The following is a 21,063-nucleotide window of genomic DNA, read 5'->3' as shown; positions in this document are numbered from 1 at the left end:
ATATTATCCTAGGATCTTTTTACCCAGGTACAAACGTCTCCTACAGTTGATTTCTTCACTCTTCCTGCGGGTGTCAAATTGTCCCCAGAAGACTTCATCCATTGGTAACATTCATCTCTCATAGCAGCTTTGAAGGGTTTGTTAATGCTGCCATCAAGTGGTTGGAGTTGGGATGTCAAGCCAGTTTTGTTTTTTGCTCTGCAGCAATCTTCTTTGTGTTTTTTGTTATGTGTGCCCTGGACTGATCAAGCACCAATACAGCAGGTTTGCATAAGAGCCCACCTGGTCTCCTTTTCCAAACTTTCTCAAACCAGATCTTCATCCCATCCTGATCCATTCAGCCCTTGTCATGAATGTGGACAATCACTCCTCAAGGAATGTCTTCTTTTGGCATTGTTTTGTGTTTGAAAATCAGCGTAGGAGGAAGCTTGGTTCTGTCAGCACAACCAGCTAGAACAGTGTTTCCCAACCTTTTTTGTGCCATGATCCACCTTAACCTTTCTAAAATTTTTATGTCCCCCCCTATGTAACATACGTAATTTTTAACATTAAAAAATTGATTTGTTCACTTAATAAACATAAATGATAGGTTCTAGGAAGAAATCACTATGAAATTGTTAACAAAACACAGTAAGTAAAATTTCAAAACATATAATGAAAAACAGAAATTTAAATTCCAAATAATTTTAATACAGATTTTTCTATATTAATTTATTATTTTAAGTTAATGTGATCCTTGCACTTGATGCTTGCTGCACAGAAATTTTATATTAGGTTCCAATTTGGTTAGCTTTAGTCTCAAGTCTCCACGTTGTGTTATATCCAGCCAATTTCTTTTTTTTACCAGTAAATCATTTACAGCACTAAATCCACATTCAGCTAAAAATGAAGATGGAAACAGTAGCAATAGTTTTCTTGCACATTTGGTTGAATTTGGGTATTTGATTTCTGTTTCCTCACAAAGCCATGCCATCGCTCCTTTGATATTAAATAAAGCTTTAACTGATTCATCATTTTGCAATTCTGCGAGTTCTTCTTGATACTGCATATTTGATATATCAGACAAATCCACTAACATTGGCTGCATCATCCATGTTGGGAAATCAATTTGTTTTAAATCAGAAAATCTTTCTTTTAAATCAGCCGATAGAATATTCAAATGATTGACAATAACAAGTAAAGCGGTATCAGTTACTTCACATTTTTGGAGCCAATGAAACTGTTTAAAGTTTTTGTTGTTAATATGTTTCTGACATAACTCAATCTTGGTAATGAAACCAAATATCTTTGCTTTTGTATCGACAAGAGTTTTATTTGTTCCTTGAAGTTGCTTATTGAATATATTTAGTTTTTCAAAGATATCGGCTAAATAACTCACAAATGCTTTACCATCTATTGTTAACAGATACTTCATTTCAGGTTTGTCGCTTAAAAAATCACTAAGAGTATCAAACAGTTCCATAAATCTTTTCAAACAGTTTCCTTTAGATAGCCATCTTACTTCAGTATGAAGTAAAAGTCTCACATGGTCTTCATTTTGTTCTTCACAAAATAGCTTGAAAAGACGCTCACATTTGGCACTAGCTTTAATAGCATTAACACACTTTATTACTGTATGTAATACTTCATTCAGAACAGACGAGATGTTTTTAGCTACCAAGTTTTCCCTATGAATAACACAATGCACAAGAATCATTTCTGGATTCGCATCTTTCATCAATTTTAAGCAGCCATTTTTCTTGCCCATCATATTGGGAGCACCATCTGTAGCACAAGATGTTATATTTTTCATTGGTACATCATTGACATCTAAGTAGTTTTTTAGCTTATTATATATATCTTTGGAGGTAGTGGTGCTTTCTAATCTTTTACAGAACAACATTTCTTCAGCAAAATGTCCTTTATCAATATATCTTACGTAAGTTATCAATACTGCCTCACTGTCTCTCAAAGTTGGTTCATCCATTTGCAAGGAGAATTTTCTTGTTTTCAGCTTTTCAATAAGTTGTTTTTCAATATCCTCACTCATTTCGTCTATTCTTCTGCTAACAGAATTGTTACTGAGTGGCATAGCTTTTACATCTTTGTCATCTTTTTCAAGAACCGTTTTAAGAAATGCTGATATTGACGGTTTCATTAAATTCTCTCCTATAGTGTGATTTTCTCCAGTTTTAGCGATGAATAAAGAAATTTGATATAACTAGCCTCAAGAACACGATTATTAGTTGAAGTATGAGCAGTAAATAGAGACTTTAATGTTGTTCTTTTTTCAAAATTTTTCTTTAAAGTTTTAAAGTGACTCAAATCTGAATTAATATGAGCACTATGTTTTGCCTTCAAATGCGCCTCAAGACGACCTCGTTTCATTGATTCGTTGGTCAAGTATTGCTGGCATAAAAGACAAAAAAGGAATCCGCTCATCGTGAACAGCGGGTATGAACCCAAATTTTAAATATTCCTCCGAATATTGACGAGTTTTTTTTTTGCTTGCACCACTCATTTTACTATGGGCTATAATAAAAATAAGATCAATTAAAAACTAATATTAAAATATGTGTTAAAATATATTCAATGTGACATAGAGTAAACGGATACTAAAAATTCATATTTGTTTAAATGTATATAACACATTTACTACACTACCACCGCAAATCAAAAGGTATCTATATTTTTTCCACTTGACAAAATTTTCTGGAAAGTTATGCTTCTAAAATTAAAATTGTCGTGCATGCACTATTGTAGCCCCAATAATATTTATAAAATATTATTGCTTTCTAGCCCCGATGCAAGAAGTACTTAATAAAGAGTTTAATATTGATAAAAATAAAATCAAATACTTACCAATTATATCTATACAATATATATATGTATATTTATTAAATCAACGAGCTTTTACAACAGTTTTGACTGACATTTCAAATTAACACCAACTGAATGATGTGAAACACTACAGAAGTTGTGATGGGCCAATTAGGTGAGAATAACTGCGTTGTTTAGCGAGTTTTTAAAACGTCCGGGTTTCTCTGCGGCAGACGGCATGCTCCACGGTGAACCCAGGACGAAGTTGACTTGACGACGCCAATCACCCAGTTGATATTTTGGTCTCGTCAAATGAAATTATACTTAATAATTATTTACCGCAATTATTTAAGAATTGCATTTTTTGTTAAATTTGGCACCGATATCTAGCATTGCATTTAAATGGCCCAGGGCGAAAGAGTTAAAGTCGTGTCGAGTCCATTTTCAAATTGCCCCCCTTAACTATCGAATTGCCCCCCTGTGAGGCGTGGGCCCCACGTTGGGAAACACCGAGCTAGAACAACTGTATACAGTAATGGCTCTTTTTATGTCCACTTGTCTTCACAGTTACAGTTTTCACCCCCTTCTTATGAACAGTTCTGTTACTTGGGACATCAAATTGAAGGAGGACTTCATCCATATTTACAGTCTGTCCAAACTCAAACTGATGTGTCTTCCGACATTGAGTGACAAAACAATGAAATTCAAGGACCTTCTGCTCATAGCTTTCAGGCATCTTTTGGGCAAGTCTGGTGTGTGTACGCATGCTTAGTCCATTCCGTTTCATGAACCTGAAGCTCCAGTTATGTCCTCCTTTGAAATCAGTAACTTCTTTTTCATCAGCAATTCTTCTTTCCTCATGCTGAACCATCTTTATGGACACAGAAATTCCAGTTGCCCTTTGCTCTTCAATCCATATCTTCAATTCCCTCTCTAAATCAGTCCATTTTGCTGACTTGCCTCCCATGGCCTTCTTCTGCCATGGCATTTTCAGTAGCATTTCTTCTTTCCATAGCCAGTCTCACATTTATTTCTCAGTTGGAGGAGGACCAAACTTACATTCAGCAGCACAATTTCCATTCACTTTTGCAAACTGGATCACTTTTAACTTGAATTCAGCACTGTATAAAAATTTTTTCTGAGTCATTTCTGGGCAAAACATAGCAAAACATAACCTACTGCAATATACCAGTAACAAGTACAAAACAATGAGCACAGACAAGTGTGAAAAAGTGGGAAATGGAAGTAAAAAAACTACAACAATGAGTGCAAAAACAAGCACAAAAAAGCAGAAAATGCAAGCAAAAAAATCTACAACCATTGTATAAGACTCACCCACTTTTTAGACTCCAGATTTTTCCAAAAAAGGTGTGTCTTATACCTGGGGATATCCTCAGATTTGAGAAGTTCTGGCCATTATGTCTTCAAATAAGTAGTTGGCCTCTTTCTCTCTATTCCTTCTGGTACACCTGTAATGCATCTATTGATCCACTTGATGGTATACTATTTGTCCCTTAGACTGTTTATTCTTCATTCATTTTTCTTTTTGTTTCACTGATTCAGTGATTTCAAATGACCTATCTTTATATTTATTGACTCTTTCTTCTGTCTGATCAAATCTGATGTAGAATACCTCTGGAGAAATTCTTAGTTTGTAACTCACCCAGCCATTCTTTTACCACTGTTTCTGTGAATGATGACCACTAAATTTACATGTACCTATGTATAGATAGCCTGTTTGCTTAAAGGATTCTGGGGGCTCACCTCAAAGGAAGCAGACTCCAGCCTTCAGGCACTCCAGCTCCAGGAAATCTGCTCACCTTTGAATGATGAATGGTCTGCTCACCAGACCATTGCTTGACCAGCTCCAAGATGATTATTGGAGCAGACTGTGTTGACTTGCATATAGCACCCTCAGTGAGAGCCTACAACCTCCTTTCGTGTCCTTTGTTCTGCTTTCCTCTTCCCCATTCATGAAAACCCCTGCCTACACTGAGATGTTAAAATGGTCTTCATGATGAGATTCCCCCATCTTCTCAAGCTGCTGGCTCTTGAATAAATGATCTTTCCTTGTACCAGTACTTGCCTCTTGACTCTATTGGCCTTTACACAGGAAGCAGCTGAACCTATCAAGTTCAGTTATTGTATTTTTCAGTTTCAGAATTTCTTTTTAGTTATTTTTTATAGTTTCTATATCTATTAATATTCCTATTTTGTTTATGCATTGTTTTTCTAATTTCCTTTACATGTATATTTGTATTCTCTTTTAGCTTATTGAACATCTTAAAACAGTCATTTTAAATTTATTGTCAGAGGGTTCCTAGATCAGTATCTTTAGGGTTAGCTTCTGAAATTTTATTTTGGTCCTTTGATTGGGTAATGTTTCCCTGTTTTTTTGTATGCTTTGTGATCCTTTGTTCAGTTTTGAGCACTTGATAAACTGCAAACTCTCCCAGTTTTTACAGACTGGCTCTATGTAGAGGGGAAACACCACCCAACATGACTAGAAGTTTTGTGATTCCTCAGAACTTTTTTGGCAAGTGTTGGGAAGATAAAATATATTATGCTCACTTTGTTAAAGATGGCACTGCCCACATGGAAGCCTGTCGCCCAGGTGATATTGATATGTGTTGGGGGCAGTCTGTGGGCAGCTAGGATCCTTGTAGCCTGGGGCTTGGTTTTAGGACTAACCCTTTCCCACCCCTTTTGATGTGGGGTGGTGCACTCTCATCAGGAATCCCATTATGCCTCAGATAAGTGACTTTGTATCAGAGACTTCCTTATTTGTATATTGGATTAAAGGTTTTGATTTCTACACTATAAAGTGGGGCAGACCGGGAACTTGCTCTCTCTCAGTTCCTGAGATTAGCATTAGAGAGGAGAGCAGAGACAGGCCACGTGGAAGAGGCCAGGAGAAGCAGCCAAGATGGTGGAGTGCTGAAGGAGAAGCCAGTTTGTGTAGAGTTTGTGGAGGGAGAAGGAGATGGGGAACAGAGGTGAATAAGTCTGGTGAGCTAGAAACGTTTGATTCTAGGAAACTCGTATAAGTCAGTAGCTTTGTGAGCACTGAATGAGTGGGTTTTGGAGCCCAGTGTGTGTTTTTACTTGCCCACCAGGTGCAAGCTAGGATTGAAGATGATGGCCCACCAGTTTTTGGCTCCGTTGTTTCATTACCATCTGTCCGAATCCAATGAGAACCTGCATGGGCCAGGCTGCTGTGATGGTGGCCATGGATACTGGCTTTACAACAAGCATCTTTAGGGTCAAGCATGAGCTTTTTTGTAGTATATACAGATGCTTTGGTCTATATTAATTTCCTTTTTCTTCTCATGAGCTTTCGGTTTTGGTGTCTATTATTTTTTTCTGCCCTTAATCTTTTTCTCCCCCTGTCCACTTTTTTGTGGAACTTCAGAGTCTGCTGCTCCATTATGCTGGGGTGCTTGCTTCTGTTTTCAGTGGCCTTCAACCTCATTTCTAAAATAGGCCCTGTTCCTATCACTATTCTGAGTCAGGCAAGACAGAAATCAGTGCCTCAGGCAGCCCCCCAGAAAAACCAGAATACTGGACGCAAGTTCCTTTTCTTCTATCCTGAGGGAGGAGCCAGGAATGATGGTATGCTCCTGATTGTGTTATTATATGCTGGATATGGGGAAGGGCTAAGGTGAGAAAAATGCAGTAAATTTCTCTTACCCTCCTTGTATTCTCCCTTCTCTTTTTTATGTACTCCTGGGGGTGCTACATCCTCTTAATTAGTTTCTACAGTACTCACAAAGGTATTTTGTTCTGTAGATTGCTAATTTGGTGTCTACATGCGAGAAAGGGGGCCTGGAACTTCCAAGTCTGTCATCTTGCTAATGTTACTTTCTAGTTTCTTTATTTCGGGTATTTGGATAATACCATGTATTTCATAGGTGATTGTGATTAAATTATACTATGTATGTAAAACTCCTTGTAATATCCCTGCCCTATAATTAGTATTTTGGAAATTTTAACTCATTTTTTATTTGTAAAAAGTTTCACACATTGTGTATTTAAATATGACTTTTAAATATAATTATACTTGTTATATCTAAAATCTCAATGGCCTGCATATTGGAAGATGGGTTTAGTGAAAAAAGGCAAAGTTTGTATAATGTTAAAATCCAGCAGTTACTTAAATGATAAAATTTATTTAAAATACAGTGTGTCCGTAAAGTCATGGTGCACTTTTGACCAGTCACAGGAAAGCAACAAAAGATGATAGAAATGTGAAATCTGCACCAAATAAAAGGAACACCCTCCCAGTTTCTGTAGCATGATGTGGCAGCATGTGCTCATGTGCAGATGATGATGTAACACCATGTATACGGCAGAGCAGCCCACGGCCATGCCAGTCGAGATGTGGATGGTACAGAGGAAAGTTCAGTGTGTTCTGTGGCTCGCTAAATTTGAATCCATGACCGAAGTGCAACGTGAATATCAGAGCGTTTATAATGAAGCGCCACCACATAGGAATAACATTATTCAGTGGGATAAGCAGTTGAAGGAAACTGGCAGTTTGGTGGAGAAACCCCGTTCTGGTAGGCCATCAGTCAGTGATGAGTCTGTAGAGGTTATATGGGATAGCTACCTAAGGAGCCCTAAAAAATCTATGCATGAGCCCACATCGAACTGCACTGAATAGGTATGAAACTGGGAGAGTTTTCCTTTTATTTGGTGCAGATTTCACATTTCTATCCTCTTTTGTTGCTTTCCTGTGACCGGTCAAAAGTGCACCATGACTTTAGGGACACACTGTATATGTTTTTGTTTTTGTGACAGAGAGTCAGAGAGAGGGACAGACAGACAGGAAGAGAGAGAGATGAGAAGCATTAATTCTTTATTGTGGCACCTTAGTTGTTCATTGATTGCTTTCTCGTATGTGCCTTGACTGGGGTGTTACAGCAGACCCAGTGACCTCTTGCTCAAGCCAGAGTGACCTTGGGTTCAAGCTGGTGAGCTGTGCTCAAACCAGATGACCCATGCTCAAGCTGTGACCTCGGGGTCTGGAACTTGGGTCCTCCTGCATCCCAGTTCCATACTCTATCCATTGCACCACTGCCTGGTCAGGCTAAGATATATGATTTTTAAATAAAAAACTTACCTTAAAAATCATTTGCAGAAGTAGTGATACTGTTTTCACTTTACCTATATCCACTGGTATGCTGACAAATGTTTAATAATCAAACTCTCTAGGAGGTCAAGGGGAACCTCTTATTTGTAGCATTTGCAAATTTCTGTGATATATAAACTCCTACCATGGATGATTAATGCTATCAACATGATGTCATTGAAAACAGAGTTGTAAAGAGTTATGTGTTTGAACACCTCGCATGTTTTTTTTACCGTATAAATAGTCAATTTAAATAACTTCCATAGTATAGATCTGTGATGGCGAACCTATGACACATGTGTCAGCACTGACAGGCATAGCCATTTTCAGTGACACGTGACCGCATGTGGCCGCACACCAGAGAAGTATGGGGCCACATGCCGAGAAGGACGTTTCATTCTCGGCTCCTGCACGGCCAGGTGCAGTAGCCAAGGATAAAACATTTGCTCTAGTGTAGACACTGCTGGAGGTCTGTAGGCCAAAACAACAGAACTCCAGCACAGAGCGTCTAGTTCTGGGACTTCTGGTTAGGCTGTTATGGGATCTTTGACCTCACTTCTGGCTGGTGGAGCAGGGTGCAGTGGAATGCCACAGGGACGCATCTCTGGGGGCCCTGTGATTGCCATTACCAGCAACCACATAACCACAGCCACCATCATCCAATCAACTGTTCTGGGGTGTCGTGGATTTCTAATTGACCATCATTACTGAGATAAGTGAGGGGGAGGCTGGGAGAGGTCAGGGCCTGTGCTATGGGTGCCATTTTCTGCCATTAGAAATAGCAGCAGCCACCTTAATTTACATAAGATGCAACTTGCAGAATTTCAAGACAGCATCTGGGCTCAGGTGTTTGTCGACTTGAAGTCAAAGCTTGAGAATGTGGAAAGGTGCCGCTTGGAGAATCAAGAGGAATGCCACTATGAACAGGAAATTTGGAGTGTCTGGAACCAATTACCAGACACTTTTAGCACCCTGAAAAATATAGCAATGGCTTTACTCACAATTTTTCTCTCTACGTACTTTTGTGAGACCTTATTCTCAGCGTTAAATAATATCAAAACCAACAAAAGAAACAGATTGACAGATGAAGTTAGTAGCACTTGATTGGGCTTGAAGTGTACAAAATACCAACATTCAATTGAAGATTTAGCCAATGAAATTCAGCAACAAAAAAGTCACTAATAGGCAGGTTAAAGAATTCCCCCTCCCCCTCATTTATCTTAGTTCATGGCAACCCACAAAAGTTAAATAATATCAAGACCAACAAAAGAAACTGACTGACAGATGAACAAAGAAGTCACTAAGCAGGTAAGTTAAATAATTAGTTTTTGGTTTATTAAATACAGTTATATATTACAATTATACATTTTTGTTATTTAAACTATAAATATTGTGAAATTATGGTTTTTTTCTTGAAGTGACACATCACCAGTGTTATGCTCGGTTTTTTGGCAAATTTTGACACACCAAGCTCAAAAGATTGTCCATCACTGGTATAGATAATAGTAAACATAATAAAATAGGAGTGTATTTGTTACCTTTGTTTTTAATATAATTAATTTAATTATAGGTTTATATAATTTAATTTTTAATGCTGGTTGAGTTTAACAATCTAGTTACAAGTTCTTGAAATTTTAACAGTTAATTCTACCACCTGAAATAAGTTAACTCCAGCATAACCACTGAGTTCTTATCTTTATATTGGTTGGGAATCTTTGGTTGCAATTGACAAAACAAAACAAAAAACTCAAGCAAAAGACAGAGTTATTGTCTTACATGTCACAATAGTTCAAAGATAGATAGGGTTTTAACATGGCTGAATTTGGGGTCAAGTTAAGTCCTCAGTAATTACTTTTTCTGTCACATGCTCGCTTCCATTTGGCTTCTGTCTCTAGCAGACTCATTTCATGTGACCACACAGTTGGCCCTTACTAATTCTAAATTACTGATTTTTATAATCCTCATCTCAGAATGACAGCGAGCCATGGCTGGGTGGCTCAGTTGGCTGGAACACTGGCCACATGCACCAGAATTGCAGGTTTAATTCCTCGGTTGGGGAACAAACTGGAGTCAACCAGAGGGTGCATAGATAAGTGGAACAACAAATTGATGTTTCTTTCTCTCCCTCCCCTCCTCTCTCTCTAAAATCAATTTTAAAAAAAGGAAAGAAGAAGAGAGCAACAGATTTTTTCTGTTTTCAAGTGCCTCTTTATCCCTAAAATAAGACAATGATTGGGCACACTTAGTAAACCATATGTACTCCTCTGAATCAATGACTATGTGTAGGAGCTTTGGAAACTGATAAGTTGGGTGTCTCCTACCCAGGAACAGGCAAAATGAAGGCCCTGATTGACAGCCCCATGGAAGTGGGGAGAAGTACTACTCTAAAATTCAGAAATCATTATCAATAGGAGGAGAAAGAAAGGGAAAGCAAAAACAACAAAGGTCTAATATAATCTGCTTATAAGTATATTTTTATTTTAAGGTTCTATTAAGGAATGTGGGCATGAAGGGCCAGAAAACAGTCTTTCTAATCACGGACACTCAGATTAAAGAGGAAGCTTTTCTAGAAGATATTGACAGTGTGCTTAATACGGGAGAAGTACCTAACATTTTTGCAACAGATGAAAAACAAGAAGTGATGGAGGTAAATGCTTTTTAGGGAGTGAGTGCCTTCCAGCACAGAAATGTTGTTATCTTGAAACTTTATTCTTCTCTTCAGGATAAATATAGCTTGTGCAAAGAATTTTGTAATTAAAAATTTAAAGTTTATTATCTTAATACATCTTTTTGGTGAATTTTAAATCACTTCTACTATAATTATGAGACAATTTTATTTTATAATTCCATTTTTCATTATGATAGCAGTTTGTTTCATTAGCTTTATCTTATTTAGCATGTTTTATGATCACAATTTTAAAATCATGTCTTATGGTTACAGTCATATGAGAATACATGGTTTTAAAACATTACTTGATTGGTTTTTATGGTTTACCACTGGTTAAAATTTTTCAAAACTCTTAATAAAATTACTTGTCTTAACAATTCTGACATATCCAAGTGTCATGCTTTGTGACCAAATTGACAAAAATTACAATTGTCAATCACCCACTACTTCAGATGTCCTGACCTTCAATCACCATTTCTAAGATCTTCCCCCATAATCTCTGCTAGTAATTTTCCCTTCTCATTACCACAACTACTTTTACCCACAGAATATATTAATCACACCTGGATCCTTCATTCCAGCCTTCAGTGATAACACTTGGAATAAAGTGGATTTACCCAAGTACAATAGATCAAGCACCCTGTTTTTCTCTTGCGTGGAATGGAACTATTATATACATTATATTTCTTCCTGCATAGAGTTGTTGTTAATCTGAGGAGCAAATGAAATAAAGCACTTATGGAGCATCAGACACTTTATAAAACACTCAGTAAATAGTATTATCAGTCTGTAGCTTGGGTGGGGAAGGAGAAAAGAAACAAAGATCCCGAGATCTCTACTTTTATCTAGGCTGGATTTTGTCAAGGATGTGGCCAAGGCTGTTGAAGAATGTTGATTCTCTTAATTCATGGGATAAACTCATCTCCCATACTCCCATTCAAGAAATAGTCACCTAAGCTTTGCTAGGCCTTCCTGCTTGTTTTAGCTACTGTTTACCTTTTCTTCTTGCCACTTTGCTACAAACTCGCTTCACTGCTGTTATGGCATGATCCAACAGTGACTTTAAGAACTTCTTTTCTTCATGTTCCACCCAAGCCTAAGAACACCATATCCATTTGACCACAAGGAAATAGTCATGGACAGAACTCAAGGATACTGAAATGCATCCCTATTTCTGCTTGCTTTATACCAATTTTTTAAATATAAAAGTAATGTGGGAGAAGTTCTGTTATTTTCTTTTCATAATGTACATCATCCTGTGCATTCCACTTTGAAATCCATGTCTTGGACTTTGTTTATGTCATTCCTCTGACAAAGATTTTACTCTAAACCTTATTCCTGATAACTGACCTCTATACCTTGGCTCTGGCACTGCCTAAAGACACCTCTTAAACACTCAGCACATCTATCTGACTTCATCAGAGTTCCAGCCTGAGACCTACATTTCCTGACAACTCTTTCCACTGTCATTTGCACTCCTTACAGAATTGTTATTGCAATGTTTTTTTCTATGTAGCAGTGACTTCTTATTTGCCACATTTAGTGCAGGTAGACCACCTGAACATAATTTTCTGAACTGACACTGATCATAGTAATCATAATTTGAGAATTACCATCAGAATGCATATACTACATTGATTTACAGTTTTCCATGGATATAGCTATCACAGAAAGCAGAACATATCTATAGTAGGTAATTGTTTTAGAAATAAATTCATTATAGTAACAATAGAAATTATATGATCATTGTGACCACCCCTATATAAAACTTTTAAAATCTAGTTATAAGACACTTTATTGACTATGGAACCTTTAGGGCTCTGAACAAGGAGAAATGTAGGATATAAAATAAAAGCTAACAATTATCTAAATGGCAAAAATTATTCTAAATGTTCATGTGCCATCACTCATTTGATCCCTCAACAACTCTCTGCTGTAGGTACTCTTTTCCCCATTTTAAAGATGAGGAAACTAAGTCACAGAGAGGTGAAATAACCTTCTCCCAGATCAAATAAATAATAAACTGCAAACTGGGATTTGAATTCAAGAAGTTTGGTTCTGGAGCCATTATGTCTAACCTCACATAAAATGCCTTTCTCATTTAAAAATATACAAAGAAAGAAAATTTAAAGTGACCCATAAGCTCATTATTAGAGAACCTTATTTACATTTTTTAAGTGCAAACATTATAAGTATAAAGTTAGAGAATTCAAACAACATAAGACTGTCCAAAGTGAAAAAGAAATGAAATAAACCAAGAAAGATGTCCAAAATAAAAAATGAAAGCCTCGCCTAACCAGGCAGTGGTGCAGTGGATAGAGCATCGGACTGGGACATGGAGGACCCAAGTTTGAAACCCTGAGGACACTGGCTTGAGCACAAGCTCATCCTGTTTGAGCGTGCGCTCACCAGCTTGAGCACAGGGTTGCTGGCTTGAGCATGGGATCATAAGCATGACCCCATGGTTGCTGGCTTGAAGCCCAAGTCGCTGGCTTGAGCCCAGGGTCACTTGCTTGAGCAAGGGGTCACTCACTCTGCTGGAGCTCCCTCCCCCCCATCAAGGCACATATGAGAAAGCAATCAATGAACAACTAGGGTGCCTCAGATATGAGTTGATGCTTCACATCTCTCTCCCTTCCTATCTGTCTGTCCCTATCTGTCCCTCTCTCTGACTCTCTCTCTGTCTCTGTCAAAAAAAAAATTGAAACTCTTTCTCATACTATCCCTTAAGTCCATCTCACCAAAAGTAACTACTACTAATAGTTTTTTGAGATTGCTTCCATGACAAGGTGTGTATGTACTTATATACCTGATATATTTTTTAATTTAGCAAAGAGGATCATATTATACTACTCACAAAAATTGAGGGATATTTCATCATCCCCTAATTTTTGTGAGATATATATATATATATATATATATATATATATATATACTGTTGCACAATTTTTTTCACTTATTTTATCTTGCTGATCTTGCCATGGCACTGATATTGATGCACCTTATTATTTATAACAGTTGTATGAAATTACAATATATAGATGTTTTGTAATGTTTTAAACTAGATGCTTTAGATTTTTCCTCTTAAAAGCAGCAATGTTGAATATATTTTGGTGAACTTTTTGTACATATCTTTATAAATTAAATTCTTGGCAGATACTTGTTTTTAAATTATAACATTATGGAGTTGGGAGAAGTCTTCTAAGTACAAACTATATTAAAGCTATTCTACTGATATGAAAACAAAAATTTTTAAATATTTACAAGAGGATAATAAAAAATCTTAATATTCTAAAGTCTACTAATCTCATTATCAGCTTATGTTTGTATTTATCATATTTTTATTTTCTGATGTCCCTAGGGTGTTCGTCCTGTAGCTCAGGCTGGCAATAAACATGATGAACTTAGTCCTTTAGCCCTGTTTGCTTTCTTTGTGAATCGCTGCAAAGACAACCTTCACATTGTAGTGGCCTTTAGCCCCATTGGAAATGCTTTTCGAAATCGCTTGAGACAGTTTCCATCCCTCATCAATTGCTGTACCATTGACTGGTTTCAGGTTTGTAATTTTTTAGTGAGGAGCAATTAAATCTTTTAGAATTTTACTGAAATCTTACTGAAGCTTCATTAATATACAGTCAGCAAATGTTTCTTGATCACTTACTCTCATGACAGGCATAGTGGTTGGCACCAGGAACAGGTAAGACTAATGATCCCCACAAAGAGCTCATACTCTAGACTGGAAGACAGAAAAGGCAATCAGCAAATGAGCATAACAATTATATAAAAGGGCTATAATCTTGGTGTGCAAAAGATTTAGTTAAGACCGTGAATCTCTGACATATGAAAATGAGTTAATTGACTAAAGAAGGGGTATCTTAGGAACCAATAGGATGAATTATGTATATACACACATGCACATATGTATGTGTATGTGTATTATAAGTTCTACAATTCTTATTTTGGAGACTGACAAGTTCCAAGACCTGCAGTTGGCAAGCTGGAGACCCAGGGCACCTATAGTTCTAGTCTGAAGGCCAACAGGCTTGAGACCAGAAAGAACTGATGTTTCAGTTCAAGTCTAAAGGCAGGAAAAAGAAACTAATGTCCCAGATTGAAGACAGTTCAGGGAGGGTCTGCCTTCTGTTCTTTTCAGGCCTTCAACCGATTGAAAAAAAGCCCACTCACATTAGGGAGGGCAATCTGCTTTACTCACTCTGTTGAATTAAATTGAATTAAATAGAAATAAATTCATCCCAAAACACACCTCACAGAAACACCCAGAGTAATGTTTAACCATGGGCACCTTGTGGTCCATGGTCAAGTTGGTACATAAAATAAACCATCACATGGGGAATAATATGAACAAAGGTAAAACAGTGTGGATGGAATGGCTCATTTAGACAACTACAAGTAGTTTGATATAGCTGACTGGCAATGGAACAATAGGAATTAAGTTGGAGCTTTGAGTGGGTGACAGGTTATAAAGGAATTTGTGAATGTGCCTAGGAATTTGGTTTTATATCAAAGATGCTACATGATGATTAATGTATATTTAGCTAATCTTTATTTTAGAAAAACAAAACAACGCTGGCCTGTTGGCTTAGTGGATAGAACATCAGCCCAGCGTGCAGACATCCCAGGTTTGATCCCTGGTCAGGGTACACAAGAAAAACAGCCATCTGCTTCTCTTCCCTACTTTCTCACCTTTGTCTGTCTTCCCCTCCTGCAGCCAGTGGCTCAGTTGGTTTGAGTGTGGCCCTGGGTGCTAAAGATAGTTCAGTTGATGTAAGCATCAGCCCCAGATGGGGGTTGCCAGGTGGATCCTGATCAGGGCACATGTGGGAATCTCCTTGCCTCTTATTTAAAAAAAAAAATGGAGGCTATATGGTAAATGATTTGGAGTGGGGCAAAACAAGAAACAGGAAGATCAACTGGGTGGCAATTTTGGTCATGCCAGCTCCAAATGATGAAGGCTGCCACCTCACTTAATCTTACAGCAAATTATCACTGCCTGTGTAAGACCATTAAGTATTTATGCTTTTGAGAACAGTAGCTTATGATGCCTTCTATTTAATTGTTTTATGTCCAATAGAATGTGGACTGTTGATTAACCCCGGATAATTTCTTTTAAAAACAAATTTCTGATACTAATTTGTTTTATTCTCTTTTGTCTGTTTGTCCATTGCGTGTTTGAAGACTGCACATATGTTTCAGCTAGTGGATGTTTTAGTGTATATATGATAATAAAAGTTATGTGAAACAATTTTGCTGTATGCAAACCATATCTTAACACTGCTTCTATTAAGTAGCACAAAAGCAAAGCCAAAGAAAGCTTGTCCAACCATGAGTTTTTCTTTTGTGAAATCTTTGTGTGTGTGTGTGTGTGTGTGTGTGTGTGAGACAGAGACAGAGAGAGAGAGAGAGACAGACAGACAGACAGACAAATAGGGACAGACAGGCAGGAAGGTAGAGATGAGAAGCATCAATTCTTCGTTGTGGCTCCTTAGTCTCCTTAGTTGATTGCTTTCTCATATGTGCATTGATCAGGAGGGCTACAGCAGAGTGAGTGACCCCTTGCTCAAGGCAGCTACTTTGGGCTTCAAGCCAGCGACCATGGGTCATGTCTACAATCCCACGCTCAAGCCAGCGACCCCACACTCAAGCTGATGAGCCTGCACTCAAGCAGGCGACCTCGGGGTTTTGAACCTGGGTCTTCCATGTCCCAGTCCAATGCTCTATCTGCTTGGTGAGGCTGTTTTTCATTTTTCTTAAGTGTGAAGCGGGGAGGTGGAGAGACAGAATCCTGCATGCTCCTCAACCAGGGTCCACCGAGCAAGCCCACTAGGGAGTGATGCTCTACCCATTGCTTGACAACTGAGCTATTTCAGCACCTGTGGTGAGGCTATGGAACCATTCTCAGCACTGGGTGCCAACTTGCTCCAGTGGATCCAGCTGTAGGAGGGGAAGAGAGAGAAAAAAGGGAGGGGAAGAAGGATCAAAAAGCATATGATTGCTTCTCCTGTATGCCCTGATCAGTAATCAAACCCAGGACATTCACATGCCGGGCCCATGCTCTACCACTGAACCAACTAGCCAGAGCCTGTGAAATCTTATAAATGCAATTCTACTTTTAGATACCTTTTTTTTGTAACCATGAGACTTTCTATTCTATTATAAGTGATTCTTACTTGTTGGGGAATTTTAAAAATGAAGGAACTGGGAGTTGCAAATAGATAAAGGGAGATTAAGTGGTTGACAGAGTGGAATAAAGATTTTACAGTGAAGCAGTAAGGATGTAGAACCTATGTCAGAGAAACTGATGGCCTTGTTTAGGGCCTGGGTCTGTGAAACTCAGGAGGTGAGTGCCAATCGCTGTGTGTCACACAATCAGGAAGGCATTGACTTCTTTGATGGAGCTCTAGTCTCCAAAGTAGTGTGTACACTTAACTGGGGTACCAAAACAATTCAGAGAATAAGGACAGGGATATGGGAATATTCACTTTGTATGAAATATTTTATAAGGATTAACATTGATATTCTTGCTCAATTTGTATGGCCATGTTTCATAGATGATATGCATGGTATCCTGGGGGATTCCTGCAGTGAACTGAAAAGTGAAGATATAATGCAATTATAAGTGGACAGTAAGAGAATGACATAAACTAGCTTGAGCTCTGTGTTAGTCACATCATGAGACAAAAACATTGACTACTTAATAAGGTCTGACAAGATGCTGGTAAATACAAATTTCAGAAGGCTATTTGGAATGTGGAGTTATATCAACTGTTTAAATGATAAATCTTATCCCCAGGGTACCTCATGCCTTACAATATCAGTTTATGATGGTATGGGGGATACTCTTGGTTATCTATCAATAGTTATTTTCTACTCACCTTATCCTTGCTGACAGGATTTAGATTTTGTTTGGGAAATCACCCTTTATGTAGATTGGTTCCTGGTTAGTCTAAATCAGTGGTTCTCAACCTGTGGGTCGCGACCCCGGCGGGGGTCGAACGACCAAAACACAGGGGTCTCCTAAAGTCATCGGGGTCGCCTAAAGCCATCAGAAAATACATATTTTATTTTAAAATGTATTGTATAATAAATATGTATTTTCCGATGGTTTTAGGCGACCCCTGTGTTTTGGTCATTCGACCCCCGCCGGGGTCGCGACCCACAGGTTGAGAACCGCTGGAAATCAATATTGGTTTATATTACTCTCAATATTACTGTTAATTGGTTTATACATGAGCCTATTCATGACCCATTTCTTGCCAATGGGTCCTGAGTTAAAGTTGGTTTTAGGGAAAAGTTTATTTGGGTTTTACTTTTGTTTGTTTTTGTTTTTACTCTAAGTATTACATGGTAGGAAAGGGCCTTTTCTGTCTCCCAGCCTGGTGACTAGAGAATGCAATGTCAACTGCTGCAAAATTCATCTTGTCATCATGATGGGACAAACTCTGAGAATGATAGAACAAAAAGAAAAAACTGTGCCCTGGCTGGATAGCTTGGTTGATTAGAGCATCGTCCCAATATGCAAAAGTTGCTGGCCCAATCCCCCATCAGGGCACATACAAGAACTGATCAATGTTTCTGTCTCTCTCTCCTTCCTCTCTCTATAAGATCAATACATTTTTAAAAATTTTTTAAAGAAAAGAAAGAAAAAGCTGAATACTAAATGACATAGTTGAACTTCTAAATGAAGCAATTGTGGAAATACCCTACTTCTGAACTTCTTCTCATATGTGATAATATATACCCTTTGTTTGAAGACACAGTAAGACTGGTTTCTGTCACAATGGATAACATTAAATCTTCATGATTTAATGTTAAGGATATTTAAGATATTTAAGATATTTAAGGATATTTGAGAACATAGCCCCTGGAACACAAAGATGAACTTCTGTAATATTTTTGTGATGTATAAGCCGTATGACACTTATTCTGGCCTTTTACAAAAATGTACCGATCTTAAATAAATCTTTAGAAGCCTCTACTAAGGTTTAAAATATATATTAGTACGATAATAACACATGAATACAGGGGTGGGCAAAAGTAGGTTTCCAGTTGAAAAAATATGTAAGAATACATTCTGTTTTGCATACTCATAACTATAAACCTACTTTTTCCAATGCCTGTATAATCTATTATTAAATATGCATACATTGGCAGTGTGTGCTTAAAATATTTTTACCAATGGAATGTTTGATCAAAAAAATTTGAATTTTACTGGGAAGAGGGTCAGACACTGAAAAAATTTATCTTAAAATGCATATTGTCTGCTTACAAGGAAAAAATTACAAGCATCTTGTTGAAAGGAAATTTATAAAATATTTTAATAAACAAGTGAAGTTTAATTACTCATTTAACATAAATTATTTCATCAAATAAATATTTTAAATATTTATTGACAAGTTCTATTTTAGGTATTAAATAGAACAGTGGTGAAGAAAACAAAGTCCTCATTTCCATGGACTTTATATTTTAGTGGTGGGGGGACAGAAAATAAGCAAATAAATAAATAAATAAATATGTATCAGATATTTCTAAGTGCTAAAAAAAAACCCTCAGGATAAGGGGAGGTATAATGAAGGGAGAAATGCAGTTTTAGGAAGAGTGCTCTGGGAAGACCTTGCCAATAAGTTGGCATTTGAACAAAGATGTGAAACCACGGGGAGTCCTAGGTAAGGAGGGTTGTAGTCAGAGTAAACAGATGTTCAAAGGCCCAGAGGTAGGAGCATGCTTGGCATATTCCAGGAAAAACAGACAGGAAAGACTGGAGAAGAAACAGCAAATTTGTGGGGAAGAAAATCGAAAGTTCAGCTTTGGATGTTGCAACAGATCAGAATTTGTGATGGGCTGCTTGTGGCAGAATCCCAAACTCAATGCATAGGGTTTTTCCCTCTGTTATAGAACAAATTCTAAAGATAAACTGACCAGGCCTTTGTGGCTTAAGGTCATCAGAATCCCAAGTTCTTTCTGCTTTACTATCCTTAGCATGTGGTTCCATCCTCAAAGTCATCTTATGGTCTAAGTTGGCTGTTGGAGCTCCAACTGTCACATCTTGTGTTCAAGGCAAGAATTAGAATAATGGAAAAGCAAAAAAAAATACATACCACCTTGAGGTAACCCTCTGAAGAGCCTTTTCCGAAATCTTTACCCAACAACTGCATATATATCTGCACCACTCTGAATTGCAAGGGAGTCTAGGAAATGTACTTTTGTGGCTGGGCATATTAACACCTGGAATATAATTGGAGTCCTTAGGGAAAAGGGCTAATAGATATTAGATGGGCAACTAGCAACCTCTGCCACTGTCACACTAAATTTGGGATGCCTGTACATCCAAGTAGAAGAGTAAAGAAAGCAGTAAAATATACCTTAAAATGAATGAAAAATATCATTGACCTTTTCTTTATATTGTATTAGCTTCAATTTGGGCATGTGAACATATATGTATTAGATCTTTCATAGATTTACTTGTGACCTCAATCCCCCTTATTCTGTTTTCTCCATTAAGGCTTAATTTCTCAACTCCAAATTCTTCTTATATAGAAGACACTTAACTTACATAGTAGAAGTAGGAATATTTACCTTAAATTTCATAAGTTTTTCTTTTTCTTATTTTTAGCCATGGCCCGAAGATGCCCTTGAGCTGGTAGCTGTAAAATTCTTGGAAACACTGGAACTTACTGAGGTTGAACGACAAGAAATAGTTCCAATCTGCAAACACTTTCACACTTCTATTATGGATCTTTCAGAAAGGTTAATATTTTTAATTACAATAATGTCTTATATTTCCAAGCATTTTTCTGTGAAAGCCCAAAATTTTAATAGGGTTTCTATGTTTTCAAGATCTCTCTGATCATTTAATTAGTTAAGACCATCAGCTTGCAAGTAATAGAAAGCTACTTGATCTAGCTTTAATAAAAAGCAGGAATTTATTATAAAGATACAGAGATGTCTCACAAAGCTTGAGGGAAAGAATACAGCTGGATCTCAGAAGTGACTGGAAGCAGGAGTTAGAAAGCCATTCTAAAACCAGAAACACCTTTCCTCTGTTTCTTATTCCTCTTTCTGTCTGGGCATCTATTTTCTTCTTTCTCTTTGCAGATGGAATTTTCTACTTCCCAGTACATGTGGAGGAAACTGGCTGCTTCTTGATTTTTAAGTTTACTTTTTGTAATTCCATACAATTCCAACAGCTATAGGCAGAGACTGGCTGTTTCCAACTCCCTGTTTCAAATTTGTTCCAAAATGTGATTAACCTTGTTTGTGTCCAGTGTCCAACCCTGATCAGCTATGGTCAGGGTGGCAAGTTTCATAGAACAAACATTGCTGCTGGAGCAATGGGTAGAAAGAAGTTCTCAGATAAGGGGAGCTGGTTGGTGGGCTGTGGATACTTCAAACATATCTCTATTACCTTTGTTAATCTCTGAGATCTTCATGGCAAAGATGCATAAGC

General features: G+C 37.5%; 1 protein-coding gene across 1 annotated transcript in view; it reads left to right on the top strand.

Moving 5' to 3' along the window:
* DNAH12 (dynein axonemal heavy chain 12) overlaps positions 1-21,063 on the top strand; it is a 376,621-nt gene that overhangs the window by 232,996 nt on the left and 122,562 nt on the right. The window contains exons 44-46 of the mRNA XM_066245398.1: positions 10,416-10,577; positions 13,960-14,154; positions 20,230-20,363. Of these exons, the coding sequence (XP_066101495.1) occupies positions 10,416-10,577; positions 13,960-14,154; positions 20,230-20,363 (491 nt within the window). The remainder of the gene's footprint in view (positions 1-10,415; positions 10,578-13,959; positions 14,155-20,229; positions 20,364-21,063) is intronic.

Source organism: Saccopteryx bilineata, chromosome 10 (genome assembly GCF_036850765.1).
Source record: "Saccopteryx bilineata isolate mSacBil1 chromosome 10, mSacBil1_pri_phased_curated, whole genome shotgun sequence".
NCBI lineage: Eukaryota > Metazoa > Chordata > Mammalia > Chiroptera > Emballonuridae > Saccopteryx > Saccopteryx bilineata.
Note: the sequence above shows the minus strand (reverse complement) of the source record. Positions and strands in the feature narration are given on the sequence as shown.